The sequence below is a fragment of the Talaromyces atroroseus genome (assembly GCF_001907595.1).
Source record: "Talaromyces atroroseus strain IBT 11181 chromosome Unknown scaffold_3, whole genome shotgun sequence".
Classification (NCBI taxonomy): Eukaryota; Fungi; Ascomycota; class Eurotiomycetes; order Eurotiales; family Trichocomaceae; genus Talaromyces; species Talaromyces atroroseus.
The window spans coordinates 2,036,159-2,048,864 of NW_017971435.1; the positions used below are offsets into that span (position 1 = coordinate 2,036,159).

Sequence of the window (12,706 nt, forward strand, 5' to 3'; positions counted from 1 at the left end):
GAACTCAGACTACATCTCTATTTTCAGACTTTTTCGTCTACTTGATCTCCTACCGACCAATCGAGAACTATCACCATACGCACGGTGACGGCGAGCTCAATATCTACATTCATAGTTAGAGCACGAAGCGGTTTCAAATATTTTTTAGAATGAGCCAACTTACGAGAAACCTTCTGCGTGGAACCACACCTCCTTAGCACTGATTTCACCTTTGATGATTTGCTGCTGAGCAGAAACCGCCGCCTCTCCGACATCGTAAGCCATCGACGACGGGCCACACACAATAAGGCCGGTTGTGATACACTCCTCGCGGGCCACGAACTGCTGCACAGAAAGGGGCATATTGGGCCGACCTCTGAAAAATGTAACATTGAACATTTTCGTTATGGAGCTGCTGTCTTCCCGGAGTTTATTGACTTGTTTGGCGTCGTCATGCTCGTTGTGAAGCTGAGATGTTGTCGAATTAAAAGCTTTTTCCACATCTAAATGTCTAGTTTCTACATCTCCCAGGCGATTATTCTGACCAGTCTCATGAATATCGATCGATAGCCCTGCAACGGCATTTTTGAGTCCTGAATACCGCGTTGAAATATTCCGCAAGGCTTCATTATACCACAGCCGCATGTCAAGTTCACGGGTGGCAATGATTACTTTCAGTCCCCTGTTTGCACCTCCTGTCGTCTCCTGATAACGGATATAGTGCTCAATGAAAGAAAGAGTAAATCCAGCACCAGCGCCGCCACCTACAACGAGACACTGATCGGAAACACTCAACCGTGCGCTAGAAATACCACCGTACGGGCCATCCATGAGAACAGGAACTTCAACGTCGGGCTACTTCGTCGCCTGTGCCATCAACGATTTTGTTAGGCCGCCTCGCGGTCGGATATAGAACACAAGGGTATTAGTAGCCCCCACTATTTCAGACTTGGGAATAGAGCAAATCGTGAACGGATGAGTGGCCAGCATGTGCAACACGCCGCCTGCTAGGAAACGAAGAAACACATGTTGGCCTACAGTCCAATGTGCCGTTGACGTGTTAATTGTAACTTTCAACATGTCATTTGTCTCACGTTGAAGTCGTGCCTTGTGGCTAACACCGTACTCGAAATATGTTCTGCATTGCGAGTAGCACCAGGACAAGCTGTATAGAACAGTGGTGGCAATGAAATAGTCCCATGATGATAGGCGAAAGTCACAGTGGAAGAAAAGGAAAATGATGAATACCAACGCGGCCAGGTGATGCATTGATTTGAAGAACTCATAGTACCGGTTTCTAAAACAGAAACAACATTAGCTCGATTATTTTCAGAAAAAATGTTTTGCAGTGAGGGAAACTAACCGAAGCCATGGGACAGATGCAAAAGTGAGCCACGCTTGTGCAAGCAATGCAACCACCCCCGTTACCCAGACACCTCCGTCGTTCCACTGCACGACCAAGTCTCCCTTCCAAGTGTGGTAGACGATGAAAGGAAAGGTGTGCACCAGGGCCAAAACAAACATCGCCCAAGCGACCCAATTGTGCCAGCTGGTCAACTTCTCGTGTGAGATTCCCGTTAATAAGGCTATTGGGTTCGCCTTGGCTGCCAATATACTGCTCTCGTCAGGGTCTATCACCGCTGGATAGAGAGCTTATCAAGAGATGCAACATACTAGATGAACGGCATGCATGCTAATGCCATGAACCCTGCACGGGTGGCAATTGGGGGGGAATTTCCGAAGCTCAATTCTTTTGTGTTGGGCCAATAGTAAGGATGAGGACCGAGAGTCATCGCTGGAAAGACTCGTTGGTAAGAAATACGTTTGGTCTAGCGCTGTTTCCTTTGTGTTCAAATTTCTGTAATCATTCCACTCACCTAGGAAAAACACCACACCTGCCGCCGCGAGCAAAAGGGCACCAATTGAATGCGTGCTGCGCGCCATAACCCACCATCGCTTATAAGATAGAATGCGAAATATCGCCATCACGCGCGGCCATCCTGATTTCTTTTTTGAGAACCGTGGAGCAAAGACACTAACCCAATGTCCCAGCGTGAAGAGAGCAATAGCAACAAGAAAGAATGCCACTGTTGGAAGACCATACCGATGATCTGCTTGATACCAGAAGACCCAGTATTGGCTTTTGTACGCACATTGTTCAGCGGTCATAGAGCATTCCCCCAAGTTTCGAGACGAGTGCAGCATAACTGGCTGAGTTAGCCATGGCACAATTGGCATATTGGCTGTCAGAGTATCTCTAGAGTCTGACGATACTTAGGGGATGCTTCGACTTGGAGCGCTATCTCAAGAATTTCTAACGGCGACCACCACTTAAAATTTCGGTGAAGCGAGGTACACTCAGGGTACAGCATAAACTGCCATACACCGCCACAAGAACATACCGTTTCCTAATCCCATCCCAAATCAGATGGATCTCAGCTAGTTAATTAGAGCAGATTATTAGTCATACTGCCAAGGCCAACAGTGGGTAGGTACTACAACTAGATTGTAGGTATCTGGGGCAATACAAGAAAGAAGCTTTGTTGTTATCTCTGAGTGAGGTGAAAAACATGAGATCAGGTGTTTGGGAGTGGTTTGACGAGAACTTTTCAGGGCAAATGGTCTCATGAGGATCCCATTGTCGATGTTACCCAGGCCCGAAACACGTGGATTTCAAAGCCCTAGAATAACCAGCGGGTACCCAGGAGCAAGTTTGAGCAAATTTGTCAATCTAGATTGTAAACCTTCTTGCCTCTAGTTCTTGTTTTTACTTACGAATAACCTTCGCCTTGGCCAAATCAGATATCATATACTGCGTCCTGGCAGTGAAATCCGCTATGGCCAACATTTCGTTACATTGGATGTTCATGAGCAGATTAAGCTAATTTGAGCATGTTACTAAAGCGACCTCAACATATGATAACAAAACTCCATATATATCCTCTCACCTAAAATCTTTGCGTTTACAGCCTCTTTTATAGACAAATTGCAACGTTAGGGGGCGGAATGCCTCAACTGAAAAATGGATATGAATATGGATACGAGCACAATGTCCATGGCCACAACCACCGCTTCAGTGGCCATGTCTATGACTAGTTCGGTGGTGTCAAGCACAGCATCTCCGTCGTCTGCCATGTCGGGCAGTATGGATATGGACGCTATGTCATCCATGGCCATGACATTCTTTACTTCCGCGCGAACTCCGCTGTATTCGACAACATGGACCCCGATCAACGACGGCCAGTACGCCGGTACTTGCATTTTTCTCATAGTGCTTGCTGCGATTCTTCGCTTTATCCTTGCGCTCAGGCCTATCCTAGAGGCTCATGTCTGGAACGACGGTGTTCGCAACAACAGTCACTTTTTACATGATCATGCCAGAATTGAACAACAACAAACTAGTGGTCCAGTCTCAAACTCGTTTTCCAATGTCAAAAATGATATTACCAGTCGTTGGTCAGAATGGCGGGTCAATCCTGCCGCTGGTCGTGCCACGTACGAGTTGGTCATTGCTGGTATTGCTTATTTACTGTAAGTCGTTCTTTCCTCTTCACTTCTTGTTTATATCCAAATTATAAATCCTGGAGCTAAAACTCATCGTGACTAGTATGTTAGCTGTTATGACAATGAATGTAGGATATTTCCTGTCTGTTCTTGCGGGGATTTGGCTGGGGACATTCATACTAGGAGGCGTTGCTGCGGATAATCAGTGGTCTCATTGTTAATCTTTTCTTAAAGTTACAGAACTCAGAACTTTTCTCTGTGAATGTACCTAAGCATTAGGATGTAGAGAGCTATATCACTCGTCTTTCATTTTCCATTAGGGACCTCCGTATTCTTTCAGTTGTTAGAGCTGTGAAGGCCGTCGAGTAAAGAGACAAGAGCGACTGGCCTGTACATAGCAAGACACTTGACTTTATAACTCTATAACACAAAGATTCAATTTATACCCACTTCACTAAGTTCCTGAACGTAAATGGTCCTAAGTAAAAGCCTAGAGGATCGATAGCGCCGAGAGCGCCGAGAGGTCCAGCAGGGGGCTCAAAGGTTACGGAAATTCTGTATATTGCAAGTCCCATCTATAAGATTTTAAGGAACTTGACCTGCGCCAAAATGAGATATTCAAACAAAGAGTAAAGTCCGTCGCCTCGTTTCAGATAAGACACCTGGCTACTCCGGAGTGGCTGGCTTTGGCTGGACGATCCCAAATGCGAAGGAGACTGCACCGCAATGCTATAAATTCACAAACCGTGGCTCAATGTTTGCATTTTCTGACGGCAAAGAAATTCTGAGTCAGCACGTTGGTGACGGCAGCATCAATACTTACACTTGGACGTTGCGGCCGGAGGACTAGCAAAGAACGCTGCGTATGATATCGAAAAACCCGAAGCCATAAAAAGGGCAATGATAGAAGAGTTCAGCACATGGCACCCATATCAGCTCAGACAGTATATACTATACGCCGAAGGCCCGGTAGCTCGACCATTATACATGCTTCCAGTCGGATGGAAATGGCAAAGTCGTCCAGGATTGACTTTGGTAGGCGATGCGGCACATGTTATGACTCCTTATGCCGGGGAGGGCGTAAACCTCGGGTTGCAGGATGCATTGAAGCTTTCTCAAGCTATTATCAAGGCAGCAGCACCAACGTCCATTGACGACTCAGCGCTAGAAAACGAGGTCAAAGGGTTTGAGGACGACATGTTTGTGCGGGAGAAGCGAACTGCAGAATGCACTCTGGATATTCCTAAATGGACCATGTTCACTGAGGGGTCACTTGGTACTGTCATAGAGCCAGTTGTGCTCCACATTTTGTCGTTCAATATGGGCCCTTTTGCCTCGCTGTTCCTCTATCCAATCTTTGTGGTGGTTGTGTGCTCTTTTGTATACTCAAGATCTTCCATTAACCAGTCTGCAAGACTTGCGTGAAGCCAGTACTGTGGATTTTGAGGTCTTCTATCTGTCATATAGCTTGGTAGCTATATTGTCTTTTTCTTGACAAGTCTTAAAGAGAATCGAAGATTCAAGTGTGCTAGCAGTACATGGCATCTTGCTTAAAGTTTCGAGGCTGGCGGTCGCCGATGTAATATTTTTTTTTGTGCAAGACTAAAGAGAAAGTACAGAAAACGAGCTGATAAAGCAGTCAGAGGCTCGGCTGCCTGGCACTGCTCACTAGGAGGTCTAGGAGTCGTGGTGGCCCAAATATGCCTAGGGCATCCCATGGCTGTCTTTATTGGGATAGAAATAAACCTTCCAAGTAAACCCTCGATGCATATCTTTAATAATTATATCACCAAAGAGATGTCCCCTTACGCGAAGAACTGCCACTAGAAGTGGCTGAAAGACGAAGTATGGTCCTGGTGACAGCGAAATAAAGGCAGAAAACACACATAACATGAACATCACCAGAAGCCCCATTAAGGGGGCCTTGCTTGGTGGGCATGGTCAATATTCCGTTGTTACCTGGCTAGTCTCATAATCACTCACTCATTCTGATGAGCCTAGTCCTGGCTTGTTATGCATACCGACAGTTTGACGAATACGTGCACCCTCGCTGTAAATACTTCTCCGCACATCAGCCTGCGCTATGCGTACCAACGATATGTGCAGACTAGCTAATCCCTCGCTGGTTCGATGTCCTCTCTGAACCTTTTGTTTAATAACGTGCATCTCCCGGCGATTCTTTACATCATTTCTTTTTCCGCATGTTTCTTGCAGGTGGTCGGAGTGTCCCATTTCACACGCCATGTCTTTTCTCTTGATTCTTTTTCTCTCTGTCCAGCAGGATTACTCAGTCAAGGACGTAGAATTCTGGCTGTTGGCCCGGTTCTTCCTTCATCCTTCTGTTATGAGATAACAGCTTCCAGCAGAACCTTCTCAGCCCCGGATAATCCTCAAATAAAAGCCTTATAGTTTTGATCTCGTGCTAAATTATTAGATCAGTTAATAATGTGATGCTATTTGATAGGTAGCGAGGCTAATTGCATACTAATTCTTCACAAGACGCATGCTAAATTGCTTTCGACTACGTCAGCCAGCACACCAGCCTGGCGGATTCCCGTTAATCTCGCTATATTTCGTAACTGCTCTATGGCAAAGCCACGAGTTTGGTAGTGATTGTGCTCATCTTGGCACACAACATACAGCGGTTGTACTAGAGAAATAATGCCTAGAAAAGGGCTTTGTTTAGTCATATAATTGTCCACCATCGTCATTCGTAAGAGAGGGAGTATCATACGTGGAGAGTCTGAAAAGCAGAAAACAGACAAGTTAATATCTGAAGAGAGCTGACGTATAACAGAAAGCGCACCACGTTCCGTTCTTGAATGACCACTTCGACCTGAGATAGAGACGTTTTGCACGATTATATGGTTGATTAATATCCGTAATATACGCCAATTATTCCAAATTTCTACAACCCAAACGCCGGGATACACATGGCTTTTTCCCTCAAACAGAGTTGAGTCGTGGATTGTTTTGTAATTCCAAGCAGTCGGCACCACTGCTCTCCAGTTTTCGAGATCGCTGTCAATTTCGAGAGCCAATTCACAAATGACGTCTGGGTCAGTGATCTCGTGATTTCGCAATACAGCACGGAAATTGGCTATTCGGAAAGATATTTCTGCGAGGGATCCAGGACTGGAGAATTTGCCTGTGCGCCATTGCTGTCCGATACGACTGTTCTCAAAGTCATAGGTAGCTTGTACTAGACCCGAGGGAACTGGTAGTTCCTGCTGCATACAAGCCAAAAGCTATAATAGCTACTTCAGTTTTTGTTTTGCCGTCACAAGCTAGAAATGGAGGCAAAGGCGGCTGTTGCTGAGAGCGATGGAACTTACTATTTGAGTTCGGCTTTGGATATAGAGCAGTACTCCGCGCTCCTTGTTGAACTGCTGCGCTCCGCGGAGTCCCAACAACGTCGTAGCTGCTTTGACATGAGATTTCCAGTCATTATATCGGTCCCAAGTCTCAAAAGTAACCATCTACATACACACTGTATGTGAGAAAATGTTTCCAATTATCACAGATGGTCTAGAATATAGGTACCTCGAATACTCCAAGTAGCAGGACTGCCATCAGTGTTGAATCACACATCACTTGAGATTTGTCATTTAGTGTACGTTTCAAGGCCGCTATTGCCTCGCCGTATTTCTGTTTGGATCTGTGTAGTACGTCTGGCGCACCTGAGGTATTGGATATACCTGCCATTCCTACGGCCTGTATTCCTGCTCGCATAGCACTACTGCCTCTTTTTTGATCATTGTACGATCGCGTTAACCATTCATGGAAGTCGAGTGAGTAGGGCGGCACGTTATACGTATACTTTGTGAAGAAAAAGTTGGCCCCAAGCTCTGTGATAGGTTGAGAAAGTGGGCGCGAGATGTTATTAAGCCCATTCTTCAATAAATCAGGAGTTCCTCTTTGGTCGTCAGTGAGCAGAATGCCTGCACGGCATGCAGAAGAAGCAAGGCAAGAATCCTGCCTAGCTTTCCGAATTATACGACAGTTCTCGTCGCGAAACAAGACCTCGTTTAGATCCCGGTATCCGGGACATGCCATATCCAGCCTTTCGCATTTCATGCAGCCTGGCTTCCGCTGGTCACACTGGAGAAAAGGAATTAGCTTCGAAAGTGGCTGTTGGCTTGATTATACACGGTGCAGGGACATGCCTTGACCTTCCGTCGCCGACAGCGTTCACACCCTTTGCTTAACACGCCGTGATATACCATGTTCGGAGGCTAGACTGTGGCCCGCGAGTATTTCCATGCTAGAGATGCAGATACATATTGACTTTCTTTTTAGATATTCGCCAGGTTCTACTTCCCAGAAAAATGTTTCCATCGTCAAGTTAAGCTTCCTATTCCAAATTAGCGTCGGAGCTCGCAGTCCTACACCGAAACAGGGTTAGCGTCATATAATTCTTGGGTGATAGGAGTAACGACGCTCTGCTACAACAGCTGCAGGAGATAAATACTTCGTCTCTCCCAGATACATTTACCTCTTGTCCTATGAAAAATCTTTGTTTATTTTTCCTCGGAGACTCGTATTCGTGCGTGCCGAAGCTTTCGACTTTCAACTTTTGTGTATTTCCTATTACGGATCATAAAATCCAGAGAGAGTGCATTTCCTCGTCCCCCATTATGTCTCAACAATTCCAGAGGGAAAAGACATTCAGCGCTTACAGCCAAAACCAAGGCAATGCGTACGCTCAGATCCGTCGCGATTACCACCCCAACGTGTATCAAACCATCATCGACCATCATACCTCAACTGGCGGCAGACTAGATACCCTTCTCGATGTGGGTTGTGGCCCGGGACTTGCTGCTCGTGCACTAGCCAAGCACTTTACACATGTCACTGGACTTGACCCTTCCGAGGGGATGCTAGCCACTGCTCGCTCCCTGGGTGGTACTTCAGCCTCCTCCGAGCCTATCCGTTACGAGGTCTCTACGGCCGAAGAGCTAGGCCAAGACCTGTCAAGGTCTTCCATTGAAGAGTCAAGTGTTGATCTCATAACTGCTGCAAATGCTGCCCATTGGTTCGACATGTCCCGTTTCTGGCTAAGGGCGGCCAAAGTACTGAGGCCCGGTGGAAGCGTTGCATTATGGAATAGCGGTGAGATGCGCGCTCATCCTTCCCTGCCCAATGCAGATGCTATACAAGCTGCAATAGATGAATATCAGGACCGTCAACTGAAGCCTTATCGTGAGGTTGGTAATATCATGGCACGGAATCGCTATACTGATCTTCTGCTGCCTTGGAATATGTCTCATCCCATGAGTGACTTCGATGAGGCAGCATTTTTCCGCAAAGACTGGAATCCAGAGGAAGATTTCTTTGTGGGCTTACCGGAAGCTGACTTGGGCACTTTCGAAAAGCTTCTGGCAACGCACAGCGCCTATACGCGCTGGGCCCAGGCGCATCCTGATATTGCCGGCACGGATAAGGATCAGCTGAAGATTCTCCGCAAAGAAATCGAGCGACTGTTACGCAAGGCGGGAGTGAAAGAAGGAAGCGAAAAGATGAAATGTACTGTACACGGCACAATACTGATAGTGAAGAAGATCTAAGAGACCGAAATAAGAAGATGAGGACGTATCATTTTGAGAAATTCGATGCCAAAAAAGAAAGGCCAAAATCGCTACTGTTCTTGTTTGTTTCAAATTCCCTCCAACGCATCCTGCCAAGCCAAGGAGATCTGTGGTACAATTGTACAGCCGTATCAAGGGCTGCCAACGGTTCTGATTCGAGGCCTGATTATTGATCAGGAAATTAACATATCAGTGCCTGACGGCTTTGGGCAAAATCCTGGGTGTATGTGACGGATGTAGAGTGATGCCTGCCGCATAGCAAATATAAACCAGCACACATGGCTATGAATATGGCAGTAGTTTACCTCGTCCTCAACATGTGCCCAGAAGTTACTCCCAACCAGCCTAGATTTCCCACTCCCATTGGATATTAAATGTCCTCTTGTTTGCAGGTTGAGATTATCATTTTTTTTTCCCACTTTACCTTTCACTGTTGAGCGCCGGACCAAGTTCTTTCTTAGGCGCATTCCGAGGTCTACGCCGTCGGATTGGCTCCTGCGGATATTCACAGGTTTGGTGTTGGCCTGAGCATGTCGACCAAGGGAAACCCCTATCGCACTTGATCTTACGCCGATGACACGATCGACAGGAGCGCTTGGATAACATTCTGGATTGGGCGTGCTACTACAAGACGTTGGTGACTTTTGACTCGGCGCACCGACCGGATCGCATGCAAACAGTACAAACACCTTTTGTAAGTGCTGATGCTGTGATATTCTCTTAGGATCTGAGCGTGCTTGAGTGTCAAATGAAAAGCTTCATAATCGGAAAGAAAACGAGGTAGATCGCAAGCTCGTCTGGAAGAATTTCGTTCACCTCCGGAGTATCGAACTGTATGCAGTCACAGAAGATATGCGTTTGAAGAGAGGCGTCTTGGTATGGAAGAAGGGATTAGTTTATATGATCTTTCATACTTACAAAGGTAGAAAAAGTCTCCAAAGTTGGTTCCTTTTCTGGCATGCTCTGAAGTAGACCCTTAATGGGCGCCTAGAATGTAGGCTAAAATTCTCCCACAGCCCCCAAAACGGGGCTGCTTCAGGGCGAAAATAATAACTATTATGGTTGAATAAATAAACACACAATTGGTGTGGATTATGTGATAGGCCGAGAAGGATCAATGTTTTCTGTGGCTGGCAAGCTGACATGCTTAGCTTCAGCCCCGAGTTGAAAGTTCCTCCTTTTCCCCGCCCCATAAAAGCGCCCGAAATCCCACCAGCGCACGCACTGTCCAGACTCGAAAGCTTCAAAGTTCAAGCTATCTTTCGACTGGTGCTGACTATGGTTTATAGAGGAAAGCCCGGTCTGGGCTGTGCGCTATGCCGGAAGAGACGATTGACTGTACGAGAGTGCCTCCAGAGATGAGCGACACAGACCAGCTAATACTTGATTGACCAGTGTGATCGTCTCGTCGTCGGCCATCGTGTTCTCAATGCCTGAGAGTGCACCAGGAATGCTCTGGCTATCGAGACCCCAACGCCCTGCGGATCTATGACCATAGCAAGGAGGTTGCTGCGAAGGCCCAAGCCCGACGTACCAAGTCAACTGCTGTGCAGCAGTCGACTTCCATAGCATCTTCACCTGCTGCTCCCCCTATCTCAGCAGACCAGCAAGCTCTATCTTATATCTTCACCTATTATGTCGGCACCATCCGAAACCAGGGCTTATTTCCGTAATTGCCGGACTTACTGAGCGCGGATCCCTCTGCTGCGCTGCAAGCAACTGTCAAGGCCGTAGGGCTGGCAAGCATTTCAAGAATGCCCGGGGTTGCTACTACCTTGAGGCAGTCGGCAGGGGAAGAATATTGCAGAGCTCTGCGTGCTACCAATGAGGTCTAAGAAACCCAGTTTCGGCAAAGTCCGACTCCACGCTGGGGGCTGTAGTATTACTGAGCACGTATGAGGTGGGATTTCTCTCTGTCTCTGACTGTCCACAGATGCATATTTGCTAACAAAATGCACCAGTTAATCACATGCCAGGCTTCAGATCTCATGCATGCATGGATGAATCATGTCCGAGGAGCGACAAAGCTTCTTGAGCTACGAGGCATAGATCAATTAGACTCGCACACAGGGCTGGAGTTGTTTACACTTGTGCGCTTGCAAAATGTAGGTTAATCTCTCTTTTTGTGGAAAGCTTCTTTTCTTGGTCTAACATGTTTTGTTTCTAACCTGTAGGCAATCAGTAGCGTATTTTTTAGATCCACGAGCCATAGATCCCCAAAGATAGCGGCATTGTCAAATATCGCCAGATCCAAACGGGATGAACATCACCAGCCGATCGAACATCTCTATAATATACTAATTGGGCTGAACGACCTGTCTCTCGAGGTTGATGATGCGCACTTACAACCCGATCCTGTCAGGAACCTGGAATCGCTGATCCAGACAGCCCTCCATCTTGATGCTGATCTAAGATCATGGACTATGTCGCTGGGTTCATCGTGGCGTTATACCGTCGTCGAAAATCCACATTCTTGCCTTCAAAATTCGCCCATTCATGTTGACAAATACCATGTTTATTCTGATGTCAACATCGCTTCAATGTGGAACCATTATCGCCAAACACGGATCGTTCTCAATGAGATGATCAAATCAATGTCCCTACGTCTGTGGGAGCTACAAAGATCACCGGAATGCGAGCAAACCCTATATCAGTCGAGTGCCATCATCGAGCAAGTGGTGGGTGATCTTTGTGCTAGCATTCCATATCATTTTACAACTGGAGAGGCGGGCTTTGGAGGCACAATCCGGCTGCTGTGGCCTTTATTCATTGCGGGTAATTGTACGGGCACAGACTCTGCCAGCAAAGAATGGAGTCTGCAAACTCTCGATATAATTGCGAGCGCTACGGGTGTCCAGCAAGCCGTTGGCATGGCACAGCTCCTCAGAAAGGGAGACGCTCTAGGCATCATTCCTAGGACATGAAACGAAGCAAGTTTGTTTAAGATGTTTGATTTGTCTAGTGAAGTTATAAGCAAGAAACACTTCTTACTTTTTAACTCAAGTCATAAATACACTCCGCCATCAATCCTTCGAAGTAAACCTGCTTAACAGTGGAGGATCAGCGAAGATGCACTTTATGCTGTACTGTCGGTATGTTTGGCTCTCACCTCAGTATACTTTCTGTCTAAGCCGGCCGCATTGGACTAACGCTGCCCATCTCGGTTTGGTGTGGCACAGATGCCTGGTCTTTCTTCCCAATCCCAATTACACTGGGCCGTGGTGTTTGTTCAGGAACTCCTTCCGAGGCTGCATGTTGAGCTAGCTTCTTTTTCATTGTGAATCCGAGAACCAGGCACATATTGACGCTTTGTCGAAAGGATGATGGTGTCCGATGGAATTTGCGGATGTACCCTGTGTACAGCGAGGGGAGACCTGGATAGGAGGTTCAAATGAAAGATGGATTGTCTGACTTGCCCGAGGCCTTGCGATTGTAGATATGGATGAGGGTATTTTGTGTGAAGCAGGGCATGTCGAGACTGGGTGCCCTCGAGGATTTATATATCAAGGACAACAGACCCCATGCTTGACTCGCTAGGACACAGTCACGCTGTTCCTGGCATTTACTACACAAATGAGAGCAGAGCTAAATTGGATATTGATACGAACACGCCCTTTTTCAACGTTCTTTTCTGA

General features: G+C 46.8%; 4 protein-coding genes across 4 annotated transcripts, besides 1 other annotated feature; 3 read left to right on the forward strand and 1 right to left on the reverse strand.

The window, feature by feature from the left end:
* Nucleotides 1-96: 96 nt before the first annotated feature.
* On the reverse strand, nt 97-2,827 carry UA08_03733 (hypothetical protein; the record flags this gene model as incomplete). Its single annotated transcript, XM_020266066.1, has 7 exons — nt 97-103; nt 164-781; nt 839-1,276; nt 1,343-1,610; nt 1,857-2,119; nt 2,382-2,418; nt 2,755-2,827. The coding sequence occupies 7 exons, from the start codon at nt 2,825-2,827 to the stop codon at nt 97-99; spliced, it is 1,704 nt and encodes a 567-aa protein (XP_020120999.1).
* A 174-nt stretch (nt 2,828-3,001) lies between these two features.
* UA08_03734 (hypothetical protein) lies at nt 3,002-4,908 on the forward strand (the record flags this gene model as incomplete). Its single annotated transcript, XM_020266067.1, has 3 exons — nt 3,002-3,510; nt 3,587-3,611; nt 4,294-4,908. 3 exons carry the CDS (start codon nt 3,002-3,004, stop codon nt 4,906-4,908), a joined length of 1,149 nt encoding a protein of 382 aa, XP_020121000.1.
* Nucleotides 4,909-5,343: 435 nt separating this feature from the next.
* Nucleotides 5,344-5,436: a repeat region (Identified by RepeatMasker using a combination of RepBase library and repeat library created with RepeatScout).
* Nucleotides 5,437-8,120: 2,684 nt separating this feature from the next.
* Nucleotides 8,121-9,050, forward strand: UA08_03735 (hypothetical protein; the record flags this gene model as incomplete). The annotated part of the gene is made up of 1 exon (XM_020266068.1): nt 8,121-9,050. One exon carries the CDS (start codon nt 8,121-8,123, stop codon nt 9,048-9,050), a length of 930 nt encoding a protein of 309 aa, XP_020120997.1.
* A 1,973-nt stretch (nt 9,051-11,023) lies between these two features.
* UA08_03736 (hypothetical protein) lies at nt 11,024-11,995 on the forward strand (the record flags this gene model as incomplete). The annotated part of the gene is made up of 2 exons (XM_020266069.1): nt 11,024-11,176; nt 11,246-11,995. 2 exons carry the CDS (start codon nt 11,024-11,026, stop codon nt 11,993-11,995), a joined length of 903 nt encoding a protein of 300 aa, XP_020120998.1.
* Nucleotides 11,996-12,706: the final 711 nt, after the last annotated feature.